Here is a 27,522-nt window from a genome sequence, read left to right as displayed (position 1 = left end):
GGTTACAGTAATAGGGCGGGTAAAGTGGGTTTAGGTAGGGTGCTCTTTCAGAGCGTTGGTGCAGATGCGATGGGCCAAATGGCCTCCTTCTGTACTGTAGGAATTCTATGATTCTATCTCAGATTTCCATCAAACATGATTTTCATTTTATCTTCGGTATTACAAGCTAATGGTTTATTCCCTTTGTCATATTTCTGTTATGACAGAAGTATTAAATGACTTAGACCAATGATGAGAAATCTTTTACTCCACCACAGAGTGGTCTTCTTATGAAACAGGATGCCAGCAATACAAGCTGATGCTGCAGCAAGTAATTACTTCAAAAAGAGCTTGGTAAATACCAAGTTGTGACTGGGACTTAAGGCCCCCGGGATAAATAGAGCAGTCAAACAAATACTGAATGGAACACAATGATTTATTTATTTATTTAATTTAGAGCACCCAATTAATTTTTTCCAATTAAGGGGCAATTTAGCGTGGCCAATTCACCTACCCTGCACATCTTTGGGTTGTGGGGGCAAACCCCACGCAAGCACGGGGAGAATGTGCAAACTCCACACGGACAATGACCCAGAGCCGGGATCGAACCTGGGACCTCGGCGCCGTGAGGCATCAGGGCTAACCCACTGCGCCACCGTGCTGTCCCTAACGCGATGATTTCTGTGCTATTGGAGCAAAGGACATGGTACCAATTGGAATTGAATAGTAGAGGCCTGAATAAAGATAAATGTTTTAAAGATTTGCTTAATTATCTTTGCGGGTTGAGGAAAAAGCTACAATGAACTTTCCCTCGTGAGAATAGAATAATTAATCACACAGGAGGAACAAGTATAAAACTTGCATTGAGGCAAAAAGTGCCATGTCGCACCACATGACAGGAAGGAGAAAGGCTTTGCAGCCTGCAAGGTCTTGTATATATTTTAGCATTCAGTGTTATGCAATGGTTGACCATATCATTTATGTTATGCAAGAGTTATCTTTAAACCAAATGTTAGACTTCTGTTGGTGCAAGCAGAAACACCACTGAGATTCGGAACTGCAACAACAGAAGTACAAGGTCCTCAATTCATCACTGTAAACTCAGCTATTTATCAGCGTTCTGACATCCCAGCGCACACTCACCAGACGCCTGCCATTTGTCCCCTTTTATGACTCTGTCAATGTCATTGCTTGCTTGATTACTGAGGCTCAGGTACTCCCTGAGCAGCTGGCTCAGCTGCAAGTATGCATGCATAAGATTATCTGCATAGAAAAACAGAAAAGTAAGTATAACACTATCACTTTAATTCTCCAACATTATTTAAGTATATAAAATTTGTAGTTAGTAATAGCATTTAGCTGTTTACCATGTCATATTCCTCATTTTTTGTGCAGATTTTTAATATTGGGCCATAGCTTCCAAGCTTCCCAGCATCAAATTGGGAGGGTATCCCAAAAATTCAATGAAGAATCCCCTTTTGGAGGTTCCAGGTAAAGTTTGCACGGCAATTGCTCCAAACTGCAAACTTCCCCTGGGCAATTGCACTGCACTGGGAACCATGCAAAATGCAATTTAAATCTCAAACTTTGGATGGATTCCACTGGATTACACCAGTAGTTACCCAGAAAATGTTAGAAGAGTTAAAACCACTTCTACCTTCTTGGTAATAATTGTATAGACCCAGACCAACAGGACTCCTTCACTTTGACTAAGCTGCACTTCGGTGCTGGGCCAAGTTAGACCACACCTGGAATACTGTGAACAGTTTTGGTCCCCTTTTCTAAGGAAAGATACACTGGCATTGGAGGCAGCCGGAGAAGGTTCACTAGGTTGATCCTGGGTCTGGAGCAATTTTCTTATGAGGAGAGTTGAGTAGGCTGGGCCTGTATTCATTGAAGTTTAGAAGAATGCAAGGTGACCTTATTGAGACACACAGGATTCTCAGAGGGATTCACAGGATCAATGCTGAGAGGTTGTTTCCCCTTGTGGGAGAGCCTAGGACCAGAGGGCATAATCTCAGAGTAAGGGGTCACCAATTTAAGACAGAGATGAGGGAGAATTTCTTCTCTCAGAGGGCAGTGAATCTGTGGATTTTTTAACGCCAAAGGCTGTAGAGGCTGAGTCATTAAGTATGTTCAAGGCTGACGTAGACACATTTTCCATCAGTAAGGGAATCAGGGGTTATGGTGTAAAGCGGGAAAATTAAGTTGAGGATTATATCAGACCAGCAAGATCTCATAAAATGGCGGAGCGGACTCAATGGCCCACTGGCTGACTTCTGATTCTACGTCTTATGGCCTCAAAGACGTGCTGCACTGCCTGGATCTCTCCCGGCCTGAGTCAGACGGTCTGGCAAGACGGGAGCAGAAAATAAAAATCCATGTGAAGTAATTGGGCACAGAGAGCCAATCTGACGCCGATTACCACTTCGAGGAAGATACGGCCCTTTAACTTTAACAGCAACACACTACCTGTTAGAGGTGAACACACTTAAATAACTATGGCAGTTCAGGACCTGTAGATAATTTGGATTGACATCATTGAGCTATGATGAGAGGTCCAAGGACAAACAAAAACAAGGGCAGGTGCATGTTTTTTCAAATAATGAAGGAGATCATTGCTGTGGATATGAAGATATATTTATAGAAGAACCAGAGGCCGTGATTATTGGCTGAAGAAGCAATCAACTAAACTCAGTTTGAGGAATAGCCAACTCATGCTTAGAGTTGGGACAGTCTGCAACTCATTGCAATGGCCGCTGGCTCAGTTTAAGAAAAAAGGAACTAGATAAATTCAGGCTCAGGTTCTGCCAACCAGAGGATGACCGTCAACGTTATCATGGCTACCTGGACAGTAAAATCAGCAGGCTGCCTCCAATGCCACTGCCAGCGAGGCACGGGAGGGGGGCACAAAGATGTAACATCCACAGGTGTAACTTTAAGTCAATTTGAGAACAACACCGGTGACGTTATTTGTGTTCATTATTTTGACATTTGTGTTAGGGATGGCAACCTTGTACATTCTTTACCTGTTCATGTACAGTAACATAAAGGGTGGCATTTTTCACCTTTCCCCCCATCGGGATCTTCCAGTTCAGCCAATGGCAACCGTCCCCCCGTGGCGGATTCCCTGGCAGCTGAAGATGGAGGCCATACAAAGCCCCATAGAAATCAGTGGGACCGAAAGATCCCGCTGCTGGCCAAAAGACATCGCCATGACGTCGCCAGAAAACCCAACCCAAACATTTATTTAGTTTTAATGGGCTGAGTACCTGGGTGCCAAATGCAACACAGGCTTGTAACTATGGCGTGTGTGGTGCTGGACTGTTGGGCTGGGTTATTATATAACAATTGTTTGAAAAGGAGACACTGCCATTGGCATAAGAAAGCATTGATGCCTTGGATGGCTAGCTCTAGGTTTGCAGGATCAAAGCGTCTCTGGTGTCGCTGCCTTCGTGAAAGTTCCTGTCATCTACCTTGACATCCTCACCCTACACCTCCCTCGGCCCTTCCTCAGACCCATCATTGGAGTCCTCCTGCCTGGCCTGTGGAACTGCCTCACTTTACTCAGCCACCGCTGGGTGCCCCCTTGCCAGAGCCAGATTGTGCAGGGTGTAACATGCCACCGGCTATGAGGGAGACACTGCAATGCTCCTGTTGATTGGTCTAGGCATCAGAAACACATCTTGAGCAGTCTGATGGTCCTCTCCAGTACTGCCCTTGTGGAGGCATGACTCCTGCTGTATCTCTCCTCTGCCTGTTCTTGGGTGACGAAGTGGGGTCATGAGACACCTTGAAAGAGATAGCCCTTGTCACGCAACAGCCATCCATCCAATTGTGCAGGAGCCATGAACAGCCTTGGTACCTGTGAGCTGCCACGGTAATGGACACAAACTTGGAGAATCTGTGGCCTGTGCTCACAGACAATCTGCACATCCATGAGTGCAACTCCTTCGGTTAACAAAAGCTCACACTCACCTGCTGGTGCCTTGATGGCCACCTGAGTGCAATCTATTATAGCCTGGCTCGTGTCATCTGTCCGGTAGTGGATAAATATGTGGACATGCCTGAAGATAACCAGCTTGGCACAACTATGTGCAGCTGATTGAGACACGTCGCACAGATCCCCCACTGAGCCCTGGAACGAACTGGTAAAGTACTGGGCATCGGAGATTTGGAGGTTGCTGGAGTGCTCTGTAGACTCTAGCTGCTGGATAATGGCGCCTTCAGCAGACCCTCACACCTTCACCTCCCTCTTCGCCCTGCACTAACTGAGGTAATGCCTCTCCTCTTGAATGTCTCTCCCTGGGATGCAGGCCATGCTCACCTGGCCTCCTCCCCCTCTCTTCCTCTTCAGAGGAGGTCCCACCAGCTGAGTACATTATCTCCACTGGATGAGATGCAAAGGACCAGTGTCTTGCAAAAGAGGGAGCACCGTGCCGCAATCCATAGGGAAACCTTCCAGGGAAGATTAGGTTCTCAAATGCAGGAAGGCAGGCTTGAAAAGCTACCAAAACTTCAAGAAACTCTGGGATAACTGCAGTCACACAGCGACGAAACCGCAATGACAGAAAAAGTGTTTGTGCTCCAGGGGCCTTTTATTTCACTCTTGGGTGAGGAAATAATAAAAACGTATTTTTCATCCACCCATTTTGCCTGTGTGATGAACTAAAAGTCGCAAGAGCAGTGTAAAATCGCTGTCTATTGCCTTTTTAATGGCCGTAATTGTTGGAAGCCCGTGCGTCCGCGGACCTCGAAATTGTGCACGATAATGTCGGGAAAACGGCCAGCGTCATTTGATGTTATTTTACATTTGCTCAGATAGAGGATGCGGCTGACATTCAAAAGTAAAATTCTGGCCATAACCTTGGGAGAAAAATAACTATTTTGCCGTCGATCTTTCAGAAGGAGACAATCATCCCAGGCAGTAATCATAGGCAGGGATCTGTAAAAGGGTACTCATTCACCTCCCATTTAGAAAATGACCCATGAATGGCATCTATAACAAAAAAATATAAACTATGAAATATTTTAAAAATTAATAAGTAAACCAGTGACACCTACATAAATGCTAAATTCACGATTTAATACTATTGGGATGAGAAAATACGAAGTGATATCCTGGTGACCCAGCTTTAGAATCGCATCAGCAGAGGCCTGGAAAAGATCTCTTAGCCACTGGATGACCCTACTGGGGAAAGGGAGAGGAAACAACTGAATAAAAGAAATATACTCTGAAAAAATGAAAAGTGGAGAATTTCTGTTATAACACACTTCAACTCTTAACACTTTTGCAATTCAGTACTGGCTGATAGATGTTGAACTGACAGCAGTGAGACAAATCCAACAGGTTATTAAGTGGCATACGGGGTTTTGAAAGAACTGCTTCGGAGCGAATATTTTTTGCAATTGTTTCTTTTCAATAATCAGGTAACAAAGAGAAAGTCTCTTACCACTGCTAATAACAGCATCAAAGTATCCTGGGTAATCCTGGTTCATGCTGATATAGCTCTCAACTCTGGATGTGGCAAAATCGATTTGTGATTTGGTGTACAGTCCTCTCAGGTGCAATCTTCTCTGGTGCTCTTCTGTTTTCATTGGGATCAGCAGAATGTATCGAGGCTCTAAGTATGTTTTCTTCAAGCTGCGTACTCCCTATTCAATGGTGGAATTAGGAACAAATGACAATTCTATACAGCACTCAGCCCCTTTCTTATGAGGAAAGATTGTGCAGATTGTCCCTTTGTCCATTGGAATTGAGAAGAATGAGAGGTTATTTTATTGAAATGTATAAGGAAGATCCTGAGGACACTTGAGAGGATGTTTCTCCTTGTGGGGACTGTAGACACAGTTTAAAAATGAGGGTTCGCTCATTTGAGAGTGAGATGAGGAGAATTATTTTCTCTCAGGATCGTCAATATTTGAATTTACTTCCCCATAGAGCAGTAGAAGCTGAGTCATTGAATATATTCAAAGCTGACTGAAGTTTTTGATCGACCTGGGAGTCAAGGGTTATTGAAATCAGACAGAAAAGCTGAGTTGTAATCACTTCAGCTGTGATCTTATCGAATGGTGGAGCAGGTTCGAGAACCAAATGCCCGCTCCTGCTCCTAATTCTTATGGATAGATTTCTATTTTTTAAAAAGTGGAAGATCAGTTAAATTAAGGCAGCTGTGTATGGTGAAGAGCCAAGGCTCATGGTGTGGAACAGCAAGTAAAGAGATGTGGTGGAAGAGAAAATACTCATTAGATGCTACCAGTCTTGGGTTTAAGGAGGCATTAGTAAAGAGGTTAAAATAGGACACTTAAATAATCCTGATTTGATCAGACAGGGCTTTCAAGACTTTGTGAAAGGGAAATCATAACTGTGTCATGAGAATGTCGCTTTAAGAAATGTTTGGCTGCTCATGTTACTGCATTGATGTCAGAGTGTGGGTGGAGCTGAGCTCTGGCTCTGCTTTTAATTTCACTTTGAGAAAAGCTTGGGTGTGTCTGTCTTTTTGGTTTCGTTTTTCAGTGTGTTGCAGCTGAAGGCAGACAAAGCAGCTGTAATACTGTTCCCTCTGCCACGAAGGACTATCTCTTGGTCATTTGGTGAATTCAGAATTATACATGTATACATGTGAATGTAAACCCTGATGTGCTTCTGTTTAAAGGTTTGTTAAGTCTTCTGGGTGTTAAAAGAACAGCATACAGATTACTTAGTGTTGTATTCTTTGGGGGTGTATTTGATTTACTGGTTGCTAAGATGTTCACTGTTTGTTTTAGAAAGGTTAAGTTCATAGAATAAACATAGTTTTGCTTTAAAAAATACTTTTCATTTCTGCTGTACCACACCTGTAGAGTGGGCCCCCCATACCACAATCTATTAAAAGTTGTGGTTCAGGTGAACTCTATGATACACTTTGTGTTCTCTAAACTCTGGCCCATAACAAAGTAACATGGAAGATGGATAAAGGGGAACTGGTAGATGTGGTGTACTTGGATTTCCAAAAGGCATTTGATCTCCAATAGATATAGGCCTCGCCTGTTCAACCTTTCATCATAAGACAACCCTTTCATCCCAGGAATGAGTCCAGTGAACCTTCTCTGAACTGCTTCTAAATATATATATTTAAAATAAATACTGCACACAGTACTCCAGGGTGAAGGGGCTGGTGCGGGGTTAATGGCAAAGTGGGACAGGGCAGCAGAGCTGTCGATGGCTAGGCCTCACATGGGTGAGAATTGGTGAATACTTGTACTCAGCCACACTCTGTAACCTCATGGCCTGGCATGTCCCCCACTCTATCATTTCCACCAAACCAAGGGATCAACCGCGGTTCAATGAAGAGTGGAGGAAGACATATCATTCCAGCAAGTTGTTTTTTTAATGAGCATTCTTGACATGCTAACAAATGCAAATGTACTTCCCGACATTGCTCACTGGGAAGCTCGACTCGCTTTTAGTCCTCCTTTAACTTTCGGACAACAAAGTTCCAAAGATTTTTCCCAGCTTTAGGAAACTGACTTTTTCACTCACGGCAAATTAAGTGCTCCGAGTACCATGATTCCCATTGCTGGCGGGAGCGGATGATTCTTGTCTGGGTGAGAGCTCAGGATATCACTGGCCATGCTAAATTGTCCCTTAGTGTCAAAAAATCTGCAGGTTAACTGGGGTTACGGGGATAGGGCGGTGCAGTGAGCCTGTGTGAGAGGCTTTTTCAGAGGGTCGGTGCAGACTTGGTAGGCCGAATGGCCTCCTTCTGCACTGTAGGGATTCAATGGATCTATAGAGATGTTTGAACAGTGTACGACTCTGAAATTCACACACAATTCAGTAAACAACAATCATCTCATGTAGGACCGTACCAACCAAAACAATGGCTGGTGTGTTGATTGATTGTTTGATATTTATTGTCACAAGTACCGAAGTACAGTGAAAAGTATTTTTCTGCGGCCAAGGGGACATACACAGTACATACATTGTACACAAAAAATATACTCGACAGGGTACATTGACAGTGGTGCATCAACAACAGTGGTGCTATAGCAACAGTAACTGCATTTAAAATATAATTCATAGGTCAAATATAATTCATAGAACATAAAGTGTGTTGGAATGTCCTGGGGATGAGTTACCGTATTTTATAAATGCATGTTTTTTTTTCTCAACCTGGATCTCAACACAATGGAACTCCTTGTCTATCTTTCCCAGTATAACATCAGACTTTTAAACCGAAGTATGGTGTCACCTAATCAGGTTTTTTTCTGTTTCAATGCACATTTTTTACTTGTTCTCCACCATGAGCCTAATTTTTAACTAACTTAAATACTTTAACTTAGCTCACCTTCCATCTGTTGACAGAGAAGTAAAAATTACACATATCAGCACGTGATTAAATTCAGTATCATAGTGAAATTATGCACTAATCTTATTGTAACTGTATTAAGATTTTTGATAAAGAGTGCTTCACAGGAGCAGTATCAAACAAATGTTGACACAGGCCAATGCAAGGAGATCTTGGTACAATGCTTGGTCAAAGAGGTTATTAAGGAGTGTCTTAAATGAGGAGAGAGTGTTATGGACCAGAGTTTAGAAAACTCCAAAGTATATCATGGAGTTCACCTGACCCACAACTTTTAATAGATTTTGATTATGGGGAGCAAAAGGGCCCACTTTACAGGTGTGATGCAACAGAGATCTAAAGTATTTTAAAAACAAAACAATGTTTATTCTTTGAATTCAGTCAACACTTTATAAACACACAGTAAACATCTTATCAACTACAGACACTGATATTTTCCTAAATACAATATTCTATAGGTAACCCTTAGTAACTTTCCTAACAACATCCATAAGCCCAAAACACTTTTGAACAAAGACAGCAGGTTTAAATTCTCTACAGAAACAGGTATTACTTTGAAATCATCAATGAGCTGAAGACTTTCTTTAGCTTGTAGTGAGAAAGATCAATAAACACATCTGCTTGGTTCACATGCAGCTCTCTAACTGAAAGCGAAACTAAACACAGAGCCAAAAGCAGCTTTCTGCACAAAACAAAAATAAAAAGCAAAGCAGAACCCAGCTCCATCCACACACTGACATCACTGCAGCTATTTGATAAACACCCATTTCTGACGAGAGATAGAAAGGCACGGGGCTTAGAAAGGGAATTCAAGAGCCTTGGTCCAGGAAGTTTGTGTGTAAATAATGGTGGAGCAATTAAAATCAGGATGGTGCAAGAGGCTAGAACTGGTCGGGTGCAGCAATTTTGAAAGGTTGCAAGATTCAAGGAGGCCACAGAGATAGGGAAGGGTGAGATCATGGAGGGAATTAAAAAAAATAATGGAATTTTAAAATCAAGGTGAAGCCAGACCAGAAGTTGGTGTCAGCGAACACTAGGCCGATGGGTAAACAGGACATGGTGCAAGCTATGAATTGGGCACAGAGGTTGGTATGCATTTAAAGGAATGGTACCAATTCCCTCATATTGGAGTGGAGATGTAAATCAATTTTCAGAAATTTTTGTTATCCTTTCAGTGCCCCCAGAGTTTTTTGTATTGCAATCTAATCACTGACATCAAGTAAAGCTCTGCCTTAGAGTTGACAAAAACTGAAACTTATCTTAACAATTGGCAGCAAAAGTGGTCTAGTTTGGCCTTCGCTCATAATTTCTTCAGATTTCTCTTTCCAATCTCTCACGCATAGGTTAGCTGAGATATAGGAAATCACAGGAACCTACATCTCACTGAATCAAGTTGTTAACTTTAAATGGCAATCTCAAACTGGTAACCTGACACCAATTAAGTGTGGTTGTTCATAAATAAAACCCAAATCTCAGCCTTTTATATTGTTAATCCATCTCGTGAAAAACAGGCGGCTGCTTAATCCATCTTCACTTGTTAAAACAAACTTCTATTTCTGTCAACTCTTCGGGAGTCGTATGTCAGAGACTAGCTTGTCATGCAGCAAAACTCTATGGAGGGTGAAAGATTTCCTGAAAACAGATTGATGTGAGGAAGTGGGTACACTGAAAATACTTCTCCCCCCCCCCCCTGTTTTGGGGGAGTACTGTAAATGTGGATAGTTAAAATTTTGGGACAACTCAAGTGTAAGTGCTTACCATTGTCACCATGATAATTTCACTGGACCATAGTGGTAAGTTAGCGTCGTTTTCATACTATAAAATTCTGATGTGGGGAAAACTTAGCAGTGCAATAAAAGGGATATTCCCTCTGAACTTTAAAGTTGTTTTCAGAGGGAGAATTTTGAGCTGTTGCAGGTCCATCATCAGTACGTGGTGGTAGAAGCAATTTGAAGTGATGAATTAGTATCACACAAGTAAAGCCATATAACTTTAATGTGTTTTGGCCTGATTGCCTTTCCCGCTTTACCACAATCTGAAATACTTTTATTGACAAAACGCTGTTTACTGCAGAATCCTCCTCTTGTTTTTGGTACCATACCCGAAGAAGGCACTGGCGACTATGGACTTCCATTGGATTGATCCTTGATTATGCTTCGCAACAATTGTTTGCCATTGCCTTCTGCAGTATGGCTGACCAAAGAATTCTTCCACTCTTGCTGCCTGCCATTGGGCATATTGGAAGGATTTGCAGGCTGATAATCAGTTTGGCCATGTTATGCATCTTCCGTGGCCTTTAAGTCCTGAAGTTGGACTTGAACTCAGAGCTTCCAGCCCAGAGGCAGGGACGCTACCCACTGCAACACAAGATCTCTACAACCATGCAAAATGCTTATCTTTAATATTCTCTGTGATGGGATTTAGTATCCAGCACTACTACAGGCATCTTTATCATTCACAAAGAAGCCCACAAATCAATTGAAATATAGCCTTCACACCTACCTCTAGTTCCATATGAATACAGCAAGCCAGGCCCTCTCTGGCGACAGCTTCTAATGCTTCCCTGCTGAGCCCGAAATAATTTCCATTGTACTTTATTGTCTCAATAAATTTCCCCTGCACAAAAAGACAAAATGATTAAAATGGAGATGGCAGCCAACATCTCAATGTATTGTATAATCACATGAAGTGACAATGGGATTTTCCCCACTATGATGCAACAATAATTTTGGGAAATTTAGAGCAAAATATTTCTTAATCTACCCTATAGGGGGTGGGATTTTTTTTGCTGCCTCCACAGCACGTTTTGCAGTGGCGGAGGCAGCCCACCATTGCAGGTGGTGGGATCTTCCGGTCCCACTGCTGTAAAAGGTTTTCCCGTTGCTCGCATCCTCCGCCGCCGGGAAAACTGTGATGGGAGGTCGCCATCGGCAGGATGGGAAGATCCCGCCAGTGGGAAGGGCAGGAACATTTTGGCCACAATGTTTGCTTTTACTCTTAAAAGATCACATTTAAAACATTTTATTAATCCCATCTCTTCTTTCTGCACACTGTCTATTTTGGAATTTGAACACCTTTGGAACACCAGAGATATGGCCAGGTAAGATATTTGATGTATTTTCATGCTTCAAACCGGGAACAAGGTGCTGCATCCCTGGCCGGACCAGCTAAGTGAGGATAAACTGGGCTCTGTAATTCAACTTCAGAAAACAGATTCATCAGTCAAAATTAAAAAGCACACCTGATCATCTAATATTCTTACGTTTGTTTCACATCCATTTCTGGGGCAAATATTTTTACACTGAGGAACAGTTTTAAAATGCCCCATTGTAGAAAGGGCATTAAAGTCAGAAGAGAGTGCCTTGTAGATTCATCAGTATCAGCCCTGATCTCACTGAATTCTGAAACAGGTTGAAGATGCGAACTGGTCTGTTTCGTTGCTGCTGTTGCTGCATGGCATGCTTTGCCATGGACTGAAGTCAAGGTAGAGACCACTGTATCTTTTAAGGGGTACTAGATGAAGAACTAGGGTGGGGGGGAGGAACCAAGAAGTCAGGTTAGTTTTAAATTGAATCAGTTAGCACAGACACGGATGGATGAAGTGTTGCCCTTCTGTGCTGTAAGTTAATATGGTTCTAAACATCTGGCTTGGCTTTTAGAAACAGTGAACCATGCCATGTGGGAAATCAATTAAACATCATTATGATGTCTTGATATTAGTATGTCTAGATATTAGAATGTTTGAACTGTCTGTTTCTGCTATTTACACAGATTAACTCTTAAGTTAAAATAGTGGACCAAAGAATTACATACAAACGTGTTTATACACTAATACTCGCACAGAGAATTTTATTTCAGGCTGCAAGCCAAGAACAAAAGTTGCATCTACAATTCTGAAAAAGTTACTGTATGTAACTTCAATAATTCTCATTGAATGGAGCCAACAGCACTCATTATTTAACAAAAGGATTCATCGAATCAAAATAGATGGGAAAAACGTAACATTCAAGTTAATCACTTGCCATGCGCAAATTGGCTCTCAATGTTTCCTACATTATAACAATATTTCAAAAGTGTCTCATTGGCTTCAAAGTGCGTTGGGACATGCTGAAGTCGTAAAAAGGCAGTATATATGCAAATCTTTCTTTCTATTTCTTGCAGCAGTTTGGTTTTCAGAACACTATTAGGAACACTTTTGGCCATGATCCAGAGGCCACGCTAGCCTAGGGTGTAAGTTCCATAATGGCCGCTACATCCCGCGAGGGCCAAAAGGGGATTTGCACTGGCAAGATCTCAGTTTGTGATCTGCCCATACCCCAGATTTCCAAACATTTACTTTCCGGCCTTGACACTGTTACCTCTGCCACACCTTATCCTCCTGCCTAGTTGGCATGATGTCATGCTGACATGAATCACTACTGTTTTCAAAAATGAATAACAGTCGTGATGACCATGTCGGGGGTGAGGCACATGGCTGCTGATTATCTAAATACTGTGACCCAAAAGTGACTTCTGAGGCTCCATGTTCCTGCTCACAGGAGCATCACCTTGACCTTTCCCCCTCCTCTGAGGGGGTATATGCACAGATGTCTCTGACACCTTCCCATGTATTCTAGTGTGGTGCCCTTAACGCTGTGCCACCGACTCTACACATGTGCTACATCCCTCAGAAGTGCACTGTAAATTCTATGATTCTATTCTATGACACTGCCTCCTTGGGCATCTTTTTCGCCTCTTGTATCCCAAGAGGATCTGACCCAGGTGGTGTGTTAGCAGAACTGAGATCTGTGTGAGACGCAGGGTTATTTAGGTATAGCCGCTCTCATAGTGGAAACACGCTCTGATGCATGCCATTGCCCATATGTCACAACCGCATCCTTGCACTCCCTCTCATGCCAACATCCCACTGTGCTCAGAGAAATGGCAGCATTACCTCCACCATTACTACCATGCGCCTAGGTGATTTCAGCAACGCCTTTACTACATGCTAAACGCCAACAAACAACTGGTCAGGCACCCTGGCAATCTCCATGGTCATCTCATCAAATTAGGCATCTCAAGAAGGCTGACGGGCACCCAGCCTGGATGATCTCCATGCTATTCTTCGCCCTTATGGTCTGCAACCAAAACAAGAATTTCTGTTAGCCTGAAAGAGGTGCATGGAGGAATATTGCTCTTCATTGTGTCGGTGCGTAATAGTGCTCATTCGCATGTGCCTCAATGTTGAAGCAGAGTTAATCGCCATATATTGCCTGCAGATTATGACCCTTTTCATCTTACATTTTTATTCGTAGAATGTCACTCGGAGGAAATGCAAGGGAAGGTTCCTTTGCTCCTCTCTGTAGATGAGGGGAGCTAATCATATTGCAGGAAAGCAGCAAGTCATTGAACCTTTCCCGGCACTAGATCTATGAACGTTGATGGTCTCTTGGGTGCTCACTGCAGCCACAATTTGAATCCAGGTCTTCTTGATTGCTGCAAATGGATTATGCCAGTCAGCCAGGTAGAGGACTGGTCTTCTCGCCTGGAATCCACCAAAACGTGAAGGTTCTGATCAGAAAAGTATGGTACAGCTGCACCCATCCACAGAGCTGCCAACCTTTCCCAACAGAAATCAGTACTCCAGATACCAAAAATCAGTTTTGGCAGGAAAATCCGGATTTTAATTTCAACGTAAAAATGCCCACCAATCTGAAGTATAGCTTGACATCTTTATTGCACAAATCTAAAACACAAAGGGAAAATGCAAATCCAATGCTTCATACATGTACATCATCATGAGTGGGTATTTTCAAATTAAGTTTCAAATATTCAGTAAATCTAAGAATGAAAAATGTGAACAAAACATTCACCTTTTTACATGAAGTTCAAAATTGTCCTGAACGCTGGTTGACAGAATTGAATTCTTACAAGAAACTGTATATAGACAAAAGGAATCCAGTGCATTTCCTTCTTTCAAAAAATATTTTCATGAAGTAGCACTAACAGATTTGATGTTCAAATCAGGGTTTATGACAGTCAAGGTGAAAGAGCACAAAGGAAAGAATGGCCACAAGAAGTAGAAAGCAGAAGGTATGCTTAACTAGATGCATGATGATTCAGGTTCGATTTTTCAGCATTTTTGTCTCACGCTCACAGCAAAAAGCCTCAGGTGATCACCTCAAGTGATCCTGCCCTTTGCACGGTCTTGCATATGTCAGACATGCATATGCTGTTTGTGTGTGGAGAAGAGAGAGGGTGGGGCCTCTGTGCAGGCCCCTGTCACCAAGGAAACCAAATAACCTGTTCCAGGAGGTGGCTTGCAAGTCAGCTGTCTCCTTTCCCGTATTGCAATGAGAGAAAGTGTACTTCCATATTCAAATGGATTTTCTGTACAAAATACGGAAAATCTGTGCTCGTTGGCAACTCTGCAATTGGCACCAGGAGGCAAAAAACAGTTTGACATAAAGGCCCTAATAGTACTCAGTAAGATATGAGGGGACAAAAGCACAGCATTTATCTGAAAATCCACTCTCTCTACAATTTCAGCTGAGGGATTAATCCATTTAAGGTAGGTAACATTCCCATAAAGCAGACTTTCAGCTGAGTGTCTGGAAAAATCCCATGTGTGATTTCAGTGCCAATCTGCTTAAAATATATATGTGTATTTATTTGAATAGCCTCAGGGTCTGCATTAATTATGCATATTTTGCTGAAATTCAAGATTCAGTCAATTTATTACAAGTTAACAAAACACCTATTCTTTATTCTGGGCAGGTAATCCTTGAAAATAATTAAATCACCTCATTTGATCAGCAAAAAAAACAAAAATAAGAAAGGTTAATTTTAGTTGGGATGGAGAGACATCCAAAATAAAATCAAAGCCGAGCAGCATATTAACTTTATATATGGCAAAGAAAAAAATTCTTGAGGCTGAAAATTAAGTATTTCACCAATGATAAACGTCTATTGAAAATTAGCATACAGGCTTGTGATGTAGACAAAAGTCTGCATGATTCTAAATATATCACTTTGGAAAACTAGGTCACAAAATACATTCAGATAGGGGGGGCATTTGATCTTGTATTTTCAGAGTACGTAACTCTACGACCTTTCCATTATACCGTTAACATTTAGGTTTACCTGAAGGGAAAAGCGACTCTTACAATTTAGCATTCCCTTGGTAATGAACTAGACTACCAGCCCAGATTATCCTTGAGTGAGATTTGAATCCATAACCTTCTGAAGGGAGCTGACAGTTACCACTTAGACCAAACTAACACCACTAACCCAAGTCAATAGCCAAACATACAAGCTGTGAGAACTTGCATTTATTCAGTACTTCTAACAATAATAAATAACCCTAGACCCTTCAGATACATGGGACAAATACCAAACAATGATATAGAAAACGAATAAAAGCAAATTAGATAAATTTTGAAACTCTTTTGAAGCTATGAGTCATCGCCATGTGTACACCAAAGCCTTCCCGTACCAGCCTCCCCGAACAGGCGCCGGAATGTGGCGACTAGGGGCTTTTCACAGTAACTTCATTGAAGCCTACTTGTGACAATAAGCGATTTTCATTTCATTTCATTCATTTTCATTACACAATCATTGCGATGTGTGATCAAAAAGATTCCCCAACAAGTCTAGCCATCTAAAGGCCAGTGGATTTCGTGCCAAATGTTGTGACTTCAAAATTGGCAAGTGCATACATGGCGTGGTACTGTCCCAAACACAGTAAGAAGAACCCCCAGATTGACTTCCATTCCATATTCCTCTAGATTCCTATTCACTAGTTCTTGCAAAAGGTCACTGACATGAAACATTAATTCTGTTTTTCTCTTCACACATGCTGCCGAATCTGCTGAGTATCTTTGGCATATTCTGTTTTTATTTCAGATTCTTAATCCATGTCTAATTAATTGCTTTAAGCCTATACAGCAATGAGACCACCAACACCATCCTCAATTTGCCAGGCTGAAATTTAAAAAAAGTAAGCTTCCAAGTGTAGCCATCTGGGATGGCCACGTCCCGGTTACAAAATGGACACTCGCAAAGAATGCAGGGAAAATTGGACAATACTAAGAAACAAGCAGGTGCAAGCTCTGTCTGTTGATTAGAACCTTAAGCTCTCAGACAGGACAGAAACTGCCAAGCAATCTACATACTAATGAGCCATCTCCGGGGACAATAGGGAAACATTTAGATACACAATGTTAAGGCAGGCACCCCAGCGCCATAAGAGACTAAAACAAAGCAGACCAACAGTCCCCTAGGACACGCCCAGCGATCAGGGAACCACCCCTCTATTGGAGGAAGATTGATACGAATGATTGGGGAAAGACCTAATTAATTGGGGCCAAGTTCAAGGCCCGCCCAAAAGCGTGCGAAGTCCTTTATAGTATAAAAGGTATTCCCCAAGGGAGAATCTTCCTCCTTTGGCTTTGGCTCTCAACGAAGAGAGAGACCAGCCTAGCAGCTGCATCAGACCAAGTAAGTTCCAAGTCAACGCACGCTATGAGATAGACGCTCCTAGTTGCTACCCTGTAAACAGCTCAACCCAGCAGCCTCAGAACCGAGCAACGGCCATTGTTCCTCTGACTGAGTGGGCACCCAAAGCTAAGTATAGGCTTTAGTAATAGTGGCAGTTTAGTTTGTAGAGTTTATGCATGAGTAGATTTGACTGTGTGTAAATAAATGAGCATTGCTTTTGAACTTACTAACTGGTGTATCAAGTCATTGATCGAGTATTCGGTTCTGAACCTTGTGGCGGTGTCGAAAGATACCTGGCGACTCTTGAGCAAATGTAATTAAACAGAGCCAAATGAAGAAACAGCCAAAGTTAGCAACATTTACTGGCGACATCTGACGGGACTCGACTTAGAAGTGGCCTAACCACTCCGAGAGAACCCAAAATTTGAATTGAGAATCCAATTGAAAACATAAAAACCACAAGCCTCAAAACAGTACTGATCAAGCCTCTGAGATTCGGAAGTGTGTAAATGCATACGTTCTAACAGAGATATAAGGTAAACCTGAGAGATTTTGTTGCGTAAAACTGTCTGGAGTTTTGTAGGCTGGAAATTAGCGTAAGCCGTACCCGTGTTTACATCACCACTTTATCACCCCCTGTTCCAAATTCAGGAGAGAACCTAGATAGAGAAAATGGCAATGAAGGCAATGGAACACCTTATGAACCCCCAGGAATTTGAGGTTGCAGCGACCAGTAGAGTAGGACAGTGACCCATTTGGGAAGATGAGATCAGGAAATATCTCAAAGGGAAAGGATGGCCCCTTTGGAGTGAATTCTGCAAAAATCAGGAAACAGGACCTGGGAGTATAGGACATACTTGGTGGGAGAACCTGTCAGAGATCCACAAGAAGAGCTTGGGAAAAGCTCGCAAGCCGATGGCAATCGTGTCCTGTTTGGCACAATTGCGAGGCACAGAGGAGGTCGTTAGGACGCTCCATAGAGAGATAGAGGAGAGAGACAGAAGTAGTGAGGTAGACCTGAGTGAGGTATAGAAGGAGAATCAAGATTTTTAAAAGCAGTTAGCAGCAAGGGACAAAAAGGTGGATGATGCCAAGAGGGCACATCAGTCTTGTCTCCCGCATTTAAACAGTTTTCAGGCGCAATATGATAAGGCCTACCAGGACACGCAACGTGCGGTCTTGGTAAGACAAGAGACAGAACAGCAAGTGGAGAAATTGCAGAAACAATGCAATGATTTAAAAGCAGCCCTACGAGCACTCCATACTTCCACAACGGAACAAAGGCATAGTTCTGTAGGCCACGCAAAGTGCCGGAAGCAAATTGCAGAATTGCAATCTCTGCTTTCCGTTCAAAATGGATTTCAAAGTACATTCGGACCCCAATTAGATCAAGAAAACGGCCCCGATTGGCAGGAATTAAACGAGACTGCCCATAGACACGTATATGGAACATGTACGAAGGAAAAACCCCAGAAAAAGAAAGCGCCCCAACCCCCAACCGAACAGGCAGAACACCCCCCCATGAACCCTGTAACCACACACCGCACGGCCGCAGGAGAAGGAGAAGCAGATTTCTTTTACACAACCCCGTTAACCGTAACCCAATTACGGGACGCGTGTGGAAAAATTACACCGTTCCTTCCCACATCAGACCCCCACCAATTTTTCGCGAAAGTCAAACAACAGGCTACCCAAGTGAAGCTCACAGTTTTAAGCCTCGACCCTTCAGTCGTAGCAGCCCTTCCCGACCCACAGAATGTAGGAGGAGGCACACTCCAAGAGATGCACACAGCGATCCTTGATGCGATCGGCTTTAACAGAGGAGACCCCGTAGAAGGCCTAAATAAGTGTTGGCAAAAGAAGACAGAGCACCCCACAGCGTTTGCTGGACACTTGTGGATACACTTCACCGCAGTTTTTGGAGAGTTAGCCCACGCCCATTTGTCCCCAGAATTGGGCTCAGGTGTCAATTTTAATCAGGTATTGCAATGCTAAGAGTTAGACATACAATTCTCCTATCTTACTAAGCGTATACCATGCTCTACCATAATAGAGAATTATAAAGGCAGGCAATACAAGGTGCTATCTCATGGTGAGAAAGGCTGAATCATGTCTGCATTAATTCAGGCTCATCTCCTGTTCAAAGATGCCCAAGTAGAATCCTAGTAGCAAGTCTCATGCACAACCTCTGAACATAGGTATTGCATGGTCAGTTAGATGGTTAGCAGATTCAAAAAAGCAGGTATGAAGAATCAAAACAGCCCAACTATTACATCCTGGAGATATGACAAAGCACCACCTGCTGAGCTGGTCTCTCAAGTACTCAATTGTGTACGGACAAGAAGAGAGAAGATGTGGTTTGTTTTCTAAATAAAAGGGGAATGCAAATGATCAAAGGGAAAAAATTGTGCATGCCCCAATAAGAAGCAGCAACACTGGGATTATAAAGTGCAATTTAAAAAGTTCTATACATTACATTATACAACTTAGTCATGTTTTCCCTTTTCAATAACAGAATTAAAATATGAAAAAGAATGGAAGGGCTGTTTAGCACAGGGCTCAATCGCTGGCTTTGAAAGCAGACCAAGGCAGGCCAGCAGCACGGTTCAATTCCCGTAACAGCCTCCCCGAACAGGCGCCGGAATGTGGCGACTAGGGGCTTTTCACAGTAACTTCATTTGAAGCCGACTTGTGACAATAAGCGATTTTCATTTCATTTCATTTCAAGAAGAGTCACAGGAAACTGTCACTTCAAAACGCTGAATTCCAGGTCACAAGGACTGAGGTCTAAGTGTAACCTTCCCAACGAAGTGAGTTTCCCTATATTATGGGGGCCTATTGCACAAATAGCAGATATTTTTTCACAGGATGTCAAGTTGGTGAGGTTTACAACAGCTTTTTAAAAACGTGAATCGTTTGAGGGGATCCCTCTAAGGGTGTGAAAGTAAATGTAGCCCACGGGGAAGTGGGACATGCCCAGGCAATGCCCAGGCAATGCCCTGACATTGCCCCGGCACAGGTTGGCACTGCCAGGTTTGGTGATTATGTATATATAGAGAGACATACAAAGGGTTAATGACTACATCTTAGTGTAACACAACCACTAGATGGCAACACTAGATTCCTGTATGAATATGAGAACTCAAAGGATCTTGGGTGTCTTCGAACCAGGAGTGACGAGACAGCAGAGCGTTAGAGACATAGATCACAGCATAGTTAGCACATGTAGTTTAAAATAGTTGATACTTTATTCTGAATTACTTGATTACTAGTTTTAGTTCTGTTGAGTGTGCAAACTCAATATTAATCTATTCGTTATTCATTAAATCTATTTTGCTTTAATTTGAAGATTGGTGGTTTCTTGAGAATCACACCATCATACCATTCTGGTTAGAAAAAGCAAAGAGGAATATAACACCAGGTTTACACCGTCACTCTGGGGGACAGGACCTGATATAACCGGCACCCGGCTCCACAGAGATTGGGGCATCAGTTTTAACCTGGCAATGCCAATCTGGTCATGCCAGCCTGGCACTTCCACCCTGTGCCAGAGTGGGCCCTGGTGTAAGCCCCAATGGGAGGGCTTCCATTTGTGTGTGATGCAAGAAGAGTGTGCAATGAGGGGGAACACCTACAGGCACAGGGGAAGCGGGCACTGAAGGAGGGAATGCAAGCGATACTTCCGTAGTGGTGGTGGTGGGGGTAGGGGGGAGGGAGGAGTGCCCCCGCTACTCTCATAGTGGGAGGGGGAAATTAACACTTTATTCTGATCAGGGAACCCTTTAAAATGGTGCCCCGATCTCTGTGGAGCCGGGTGCCGGTTATATCAGGCTTCGTCCCGCCAGAGTGAACCATGCCCACACATATTTTTCTTTAAAGAGGCTCAAGGTCTGGAGTGAAGACTGGTCAGTGCAACTGGAGAGCGTCATGTCGATTTTCAGTCTGCGCCTGACACTTTGAAAAATATGGTAAGATTCCACCCTATGTTTCTGTGCCTGGAAGTGTAAAACCCATAGTTAGATTCATGCTGGACAAAGATGTTGTATGTGTGGGGGTTGGTTTCAATTCCAACATGTGATTCTATTGTGCTTAGTGAGGGTTACAGTGTGAAGAATAAATAGAGCTAGCAGGGGTTTCTTAGCAACTAGAGGCCCTTGTAAAGATCTTAAAAAAGGTTCTAAGTTTTTGTTTTAGCTGAATTTGTTGACAGTTGGAGACAGAACCTTGGGGAGTGAGCATCTCTCCTCTCCACCAGAAGAAAAACTGGGCAGGAAGGGAGCTGCAAAGACGCAGGCTTCCTAAAATACAGGTTACAGACCAGATAACCAGGGATTTGGGGCAGACAGAATGTTTAAGATGACTGGAGTTAAGTGAACAGGGACCAAGGTATTCAGAAGAATTCAAGGATGAGTAAATAAAGTGTTGTGATTTAAAGAGACAATTGCAATAACCAGATTTAAAATGAGACAGCAGCCTTCAAATCAAATATCTGATGCCATTTTAATACAGGGAGCAATTCAGGGAGAAACAGTTGCACCTGTTTCAGAGCCAGGCGCAATGGGGGAATCGCGCGAGAGCCCCAAATCGGGATCCGCGCCGGGCACCCGACTTACTCTGCCCAGCACAATCTGGATCTTGCCCTCGCTTGCTCAGTTAAATACCCGGACACCAGATTCATCTGGCGCCCAGTACTCAACAGCAGCACCTGAGAAACCACGCCAGGATGCCGTTTATTACCGACCCACACAAACATGGACCAGTCGTAACGGCACCTGAGCTGGTCTGTTGGGCCATTGGAGATCCTGGGTGGTTGGGGACAGGGCCAGATCATGCCCTGGCACTCCCCATAGCACCTTGGCACTGCCAGCCAGGCACCCTGGCAGTGTCACCTATGCATTCTGGCAGTGCCACCCTCGCACTGCCAGGGTGCCTGGCTGGCACTGCCAGTGTGCCAGTCTGGCAGCACCAGGGGTGGCACTGCCTGGGGTCAGGCCCAGGGGGGCCTTGCCACTTGGAGGGGAGGTGGGTGAGGGAGGATGCCCAGGGACCTCCCAAAGGTCAAAACGGCACCCCAATCAAAGCTTGCCAGCAAAAAGTGCAGCCTTGGTGGAGAGAAACACCCTGAGGCCAAAGGTAACCATTCGACTGCAAGATGTTTCAGGACACTACAGCCGCCAAGAAACATCCGGCTAAATGCACTTGACAGCGGACTTAGTTTGAAGTCCGCTGAATCATGCCCACAGTCTGGGAATCGAGAGTTGCCGCAATTATAAGCAGTTTGCGCAGCAGTTGGTGTAAAATCCTGAACTGAATTCGGTGGTAAAAGTGGAGCGTAAGCTTTGTTGTCATTTAGAAAACTTTTTCTGGAATTCGGAATGCAAAATGCTAATTATGAGAGAAGATTTTAAAGCATGTTTTTGGAAGTAGAGTTTGGAAACTCTAATGTGACACTGATCTGCGGGGGATTCTGAGGCGGTATCCAGAAACAGTCCTTGTGTTTCAGAATGGAGAGTTTATTCGCCCACAGTCGTGTAGTATGCTTAAAAGGGACTTTGTGTTGATGAGATGATTCTGATTAAGATGTACTTTCTAATCCGTTATAATCATAAAACCTTTGTGGAATTATTAAGCTAACGCATTGATGTGTTAGGTGTTCTGGATCACATACAGGTCACCAACACTCGAAGTAGTACAACAGTATTTTATTAAAAGGTTAACTATTTAAACATACTTGAACTGTGGGTAAATACGATGCCAGCTTGAACTAAAGACCTTTGCCTTGTCCTAACCAGTTGATGCACTCAGCACATGGTGAATGTCTGTGTTGCAGGCTGTGAGCTCTGTGCTCCTAGCTAGCTGCTACTCGAATCCGCGGGAACTCTGATGTCCCCTGTCTTTATGGTGCGTGTGCTCTCACTGGTGATTGGCTGCGGTGTTGTGTATGTTGATTGGTCCCACTGTGTCCATCAGTGTGTGTCTGCACCATGATATACTGGTGCATATTATGACATCCCCCTTTTATATGAAAAAATGTGCCTGCGTGACAATAAATAGTGTGTGGTGAATGTTCCTGACTACGTGTGTGCAAAATATTTACAGGACTATGTACATAAAACTAAGCTATTTACATGGGAAGGTGCCTGGTGCAGAAAAAAAACAGTGTGTCACACAAATAACGAGATGAACACTATATACAAACCACTTGAACGATTAAACGGAAGAACAGAACAGACCAGAGAGTCCATGAGTGCAAAGTTCACAAATTAAGTCCCTGAGGTGGGTGACGAATTCTGGTTGACCGCCTCAAGGGTGGGTCAGAAGCCACCAGCTGAGGAGCGGGCGGGACTGCGTCAGAGTGAGGAGGCTGCAGAGTAACTGGAATCTCTGCATAGTCCAGGTCAGGGGCAACAGGAGGGCGTGGCACTGACGGAGGATCACGTAGTGAGCGCGGAACGAGATGAAGGGCACGCCGATTACGGCGCAGAATGGAACCATCCGGTAGACGAACCAGGAACGAGCGGGGAGCCACCTGCCGAAGAACCACAGTAGTTGCAGACCAGCCACCATCCGGAAGATGGATGCGGCCATTGTCATCTGGAGCCAGAGCAGGGAGATAAGCTGCACGGGCGTCATGAGCCGCCTTGTGCTGTGCACGAGACAGTTGCATTCGTTGAAGGACCGGAACGTGGTCGAGGTCTGGGACGTGAATGGATGGCACCGTCGTCCTCAGGGGGCGACCCATGAGCAGCTGGGCTGGCGACAGGCCAGTGGACAGTGGGGCTGAGCAATAGGCCAGCAGGGCGAGGTAGAAGTCGGATCCCGCATTGGCAGCCTTGCAGAGGAGCCGTTTGACTATGGATTGGGGGTACAGGGGACTGGATGTCACATGCACAAAGTTGTACCTCCTGGCAAAGATGGACCATTCCTGGCTTGCGAAGCAGGGGCCATTGTCTGACATCACAGTGAGTGGGATGCCGTGACGAGCAAAGGTGTCCTTACAGGCACGGATGACTGCAGACGATGTGATGTCATGCAAACGTGCCACCTCCGGGTAGTTTGAAAAATAGTCTACAATCAGAACATAGTCCCTGCCCAGCGCGTGGAACAGGTCGATGCCGACCTTGGACCAAGGGGACGTGACCAACTCATGGGGCTATAGGGTCTCACGTGGTTGGGCCGGCTGGAACCGCTGACAGATGGGGCAGTTGAGCACTGTGTTGGCGATGTCGTCATTGATGCCGGGTCAGTACACTGCCTCTCGGGTCCATCGGCGGCACTTCTCCACGCCAAGATGGCCCTTGTGTAGCTGTTCCAAGACGAGCTGGCGCATGCTGTGCGGGATAACAATGCGGTCCAGCTTCAGGAGGACACCATCGACTACCGCCAGATCGTCTCTGGTGTTGTAGAACTGGGGGCATTGGCCCTTGAGCCACCCGTCTGTTAGGTGGCGCATGACACACTGTAGCAGGGGGTCAGCCGCAGTCTCGCGGCGAATTTGGGCAAGGCATTCATCCATGGCCGGTAGATTGGAGGCCACAAAGGCAACATGGGCGTCAACCTGACAGACGAATCCTGCTGGGTCATACGGGGTGTTGACTGCCCTGGACAGAGCGTTGGCTATGATCAGGTCTTTGCCCGGGGTGTATACGAGCTGAAAGTCGTATCGCCGGAGTTTGAGCAGAATGCGCTGGAGACGAGGCGTCATGTCGTTCAAGTCTTTTTGTATTATATTGACCAGCGGGCGATGGTCGGTCTCGACGCTGAATTGGGGAAGGCCGTACACATAATCATGAAATTTGACGACACCGGTCAACAGGCCCAGGCACTCCTTTTCTATTTGCGGTGCGCTGTTCCGTGGGGGTCATGGCGTGTGACGCGTATGCAACGGGGCCCATGATGAGGCCTCATCGCGTTGCAGGAGCACTGCCCCAATGCCAGATCGGCTGGCATCGGTCGAAATTGTTGTCTCTTTCGCTGGATCAAAAAAGGCCAATACTGGGGCCGTGGTAAGTTTGGTTTGAAGTTCTCTCCATTCGCGCTCGTGAGCAGGAAACCATTGGAAGTCTGTCGTCTTCCTGACCAGGTTCCTGACAGCTGGGGTATGAGAGGCGAGGTTAGGGATGAACTTCCCCAGGAAGTTGACCATGCCCAGAAATCGGAGTACTGCCTTCTTGTCCTCTTGCTTTTTCATGGCTGTGATGGCAGCCACCTTGTCTGCATCCGGCCGCACACCCAACTGGGAGATGTGGTCCCCTAGGAACTTGAGTTTCGTCTGGCCGAAGGAGCATTTAGCTCTGTTGAGGCGTAGGCCCTGCTCCCGTATGCGTTTGAACACACGCTGGAGGCGACTGATATGCTCCTGCGGGGTGGTGGACCAAATGATTATGTCGTCAACATAGACGCGAACACCTTCAATGCCTTCCATCATTTGTTCCATGATCCTGTGGAATACTTCTGACGCCGATATGATCCCAAACGGCATCCTGATGTAACAATATCTCCCAAAAGGGGTGTTAAAGTTACACAGTTTCCTGCTGGATCTGTCTAATTAAATTTGCCAGAATCCTTTCGAGGCGTCAAGTTTGGTGAAGAGCTTGGCCCGAGCCATCTCGCATGTGATCTCTTTGCGCTTGGGGATTGGGTAATGCTCCCTCATTATGTTGCCATTCAGATCCTTTGGATCAATGTAGATTCTGAGCTCGCCGGAAGGCTTCTTTACACACACCATGGAACTGACCAAGTCGGTTGGTTCCGTAACTCTGGAGATCAATCCTTGGTCTTGGAGGTCCTGCAGCTGCTGCTTGAGGCGGTCCTTGAGGGGTGCTGGGACTCTGCGAGGTGCATGCACCACAGGTGTGGCGTTGTGTTTGAGTGTGATCTTGTAAGTAAATGGGAGCGTGCCCATGCCTTCGAAGACGTCGCGGTGCTGGACGATGATGGCGTTGAGTTGCGCCCTGAAGTCAGCATCCTGGAAGGCAGATGTGTCATCAGGAGAGAGAGAGTGAACTCTTTGAACGAGGTTTAGCAATTTGCACGCCTGTGCGCCAAGCAGAGTCCTTCGAGGAGCCCACAAACCCGAAAGGAAGGATGGCTTTTGTGACTTGTGCGTCACTTCGAGTTGGCATGAGCTGGTAGCAGGAATGATGTTGCCATTGTAGTCCAATAGCTGGCAGGCCGATGGGAGAATGGTTGGTTTGACACGAAGGTTTTGGAAAGCAGACAACGCCATGAGATTAACGGAGGCACCAGCGTCCAGGCGGAATCGTATTTGGGACCGGTTGACCGTCAGGGTGGCACACCACTCATCGTCTGGATCGATGCTGTATACCGACAGCGGCTGGTGTCTTTGCTCGGGGACAGCCTGTTTTTCGTTCCGACACCGACTCGAAAAGGCTCCTTCGGGTCCTCGGTGTCACGCTGTGTGGGAGGTCGGAATTGGACTCGGTGACCGTGGGTTGAATTGCCCGAACATTCCTGCGAGGCTGGCTGAAGCGATATGATTTGGAAGGCTGAGCTGCTCGACAGCAGGCAGCATAGTGGCCAAGTCTTCCACATCGTAGGCATTGTCGAGATTTTGCGGGGCATTGCCGCTTTAAATGGGCGGAGCCACAGTTGCCGCACGTCGTGACGTCAGCACGTTCGCTGCGCCACCGCGCATGCACGGTGCGGTCCTGCGTGGTGCGCGCCTGCGCATTACGTTCCTCCATGTCGCCGTCCCCTCGTTTGGTGCGTACAAGCGCGGGAGTCCGCGAAAAGCGCGCAAAATGGCCGCCCTCATCCAGGCTGAGGCCCTGGAGGTGCTCAATCACTTGGACCCATTCCGCCTCATGGGGACCTTGCCGCACCGTTTCAGCCGCTTGTAAATGGGAGTACCGACTGGTGGCATTTTTATGTAGGACACAGGTCTCGATGGCGGTCGCTAGGGTGAGTTGGTTTACTTTGAGGAGCTGCTGACGTAGGGGGTCTGACTGAACACCGAAAACGATCTGGCCACGTCAGAGTCGGAGGTGGGCCCGTAGCTGCAAGATTGCGCAAGAATGCAGAGGTGCGTTAAAAGGGATTGGAAAGGTCCGTCCTTACCCTGCAAACGCTGCTGGAACACATAGCGTTCAAAACTTTCATTCACCTCAACGCTGCAGTGAGTGTCAAATTTGAGGAGAACCATCTTGAACTTCGTCAATGCCTTCGTCATCTGCAAAGGTGAGAGAGTTGAAAATATGGATGGCATGGTCCCTAGCCGTGGAGAGGAGAAGAGCAATCTTTCTGGTGTCCGAGGCGCCCTCCCTGTAGCACAATCAATCACTCACGAGGCGAGATGAGATGAAGTCAATCAATGGCTTTATTACGCAGACTTGTTCCCCAGCAGCTCGGTTACAGCATGCAGCTGCTGGGAGAACCCGGGTTCTTATAGTCCGCCTTGCTGGGTGGAACCAGTAGGCGGCAGATCCAATCAGGACCCAGTGTCTGTCCATCAATAGCCTCTCGGCATCACAGGGTACCGTAATACCCCTAATACATACCACCACATTCACCCCTTGTTAAAAAAGAACCCGGCGGGGTGGTGGGTCGTATGGTGGTAGGGGTTTACAAGGTCGGTACTGGGATTCCTTTAATACAGTAGCTATGCATCAATATCAACTGTTAACTATTTACAATGCCGCTTTTACTGGGCCATGGAATTATTTACAGCTCTTGCTTTGTCACGCAGATTCAATGA

At 45.1% G+C, this 27,522-nt stretch overlaps 1 protein-coding gene across 2 annotated transcripts in view; it reads right to left on the bottom strand.

Moving 5' to 3' along the window:
• The window catches only part of lrguk (leucine-rich repeats and guanylate kinase domain containing), a 192,487-nt gene that overhangs the window by 34,011 nt on the left and 130,954 nt on the right, over window positions 1–27,522 (bottom strand). For both annotated transcript variants that reach the window (XM_072471117.1, XM_072471118.1), the window contains 3 exons: window positions 10,830–10,943; window positions 5,433–5,634; window positions 1,123–1,242 (listed from right to left, as the gene is read on the bottom strand). In XM_072471117.1, coding sequence (XP_072327218.1) covers window positions 1,123–1,242; window positions 5,433–5,634; window positions 10,830–10,943 — 436 coding nt within the window. The remainder of the gene's footprint in view (window positions 1–1,122; window positions 1,243–5,432; window positions 5,635–10,829; window positions 10,944–27,522) is intronic.

Source organism: Scyliorhinus torazame, chromosome 13 (genome assembly GCF_047496885.1).
Source record: "Scyliorhinus torazame isolate Kashiwa2021f chromosome 13, sScyTor2.1, whole genome shotgun sequence".
Classification (NCBI taxonomy): Eukaryota; Metazoa; Chordata; class Chondrichthyes; order Carcharhiniformes; family Scyliorhinidae; genus Scyliorhinus; species Scyliorhinus torazame.
Note: the sequence above shows the minus strand (reverse complement) of the source record. Positions and strands in the feature narration are given on the sequence as shown.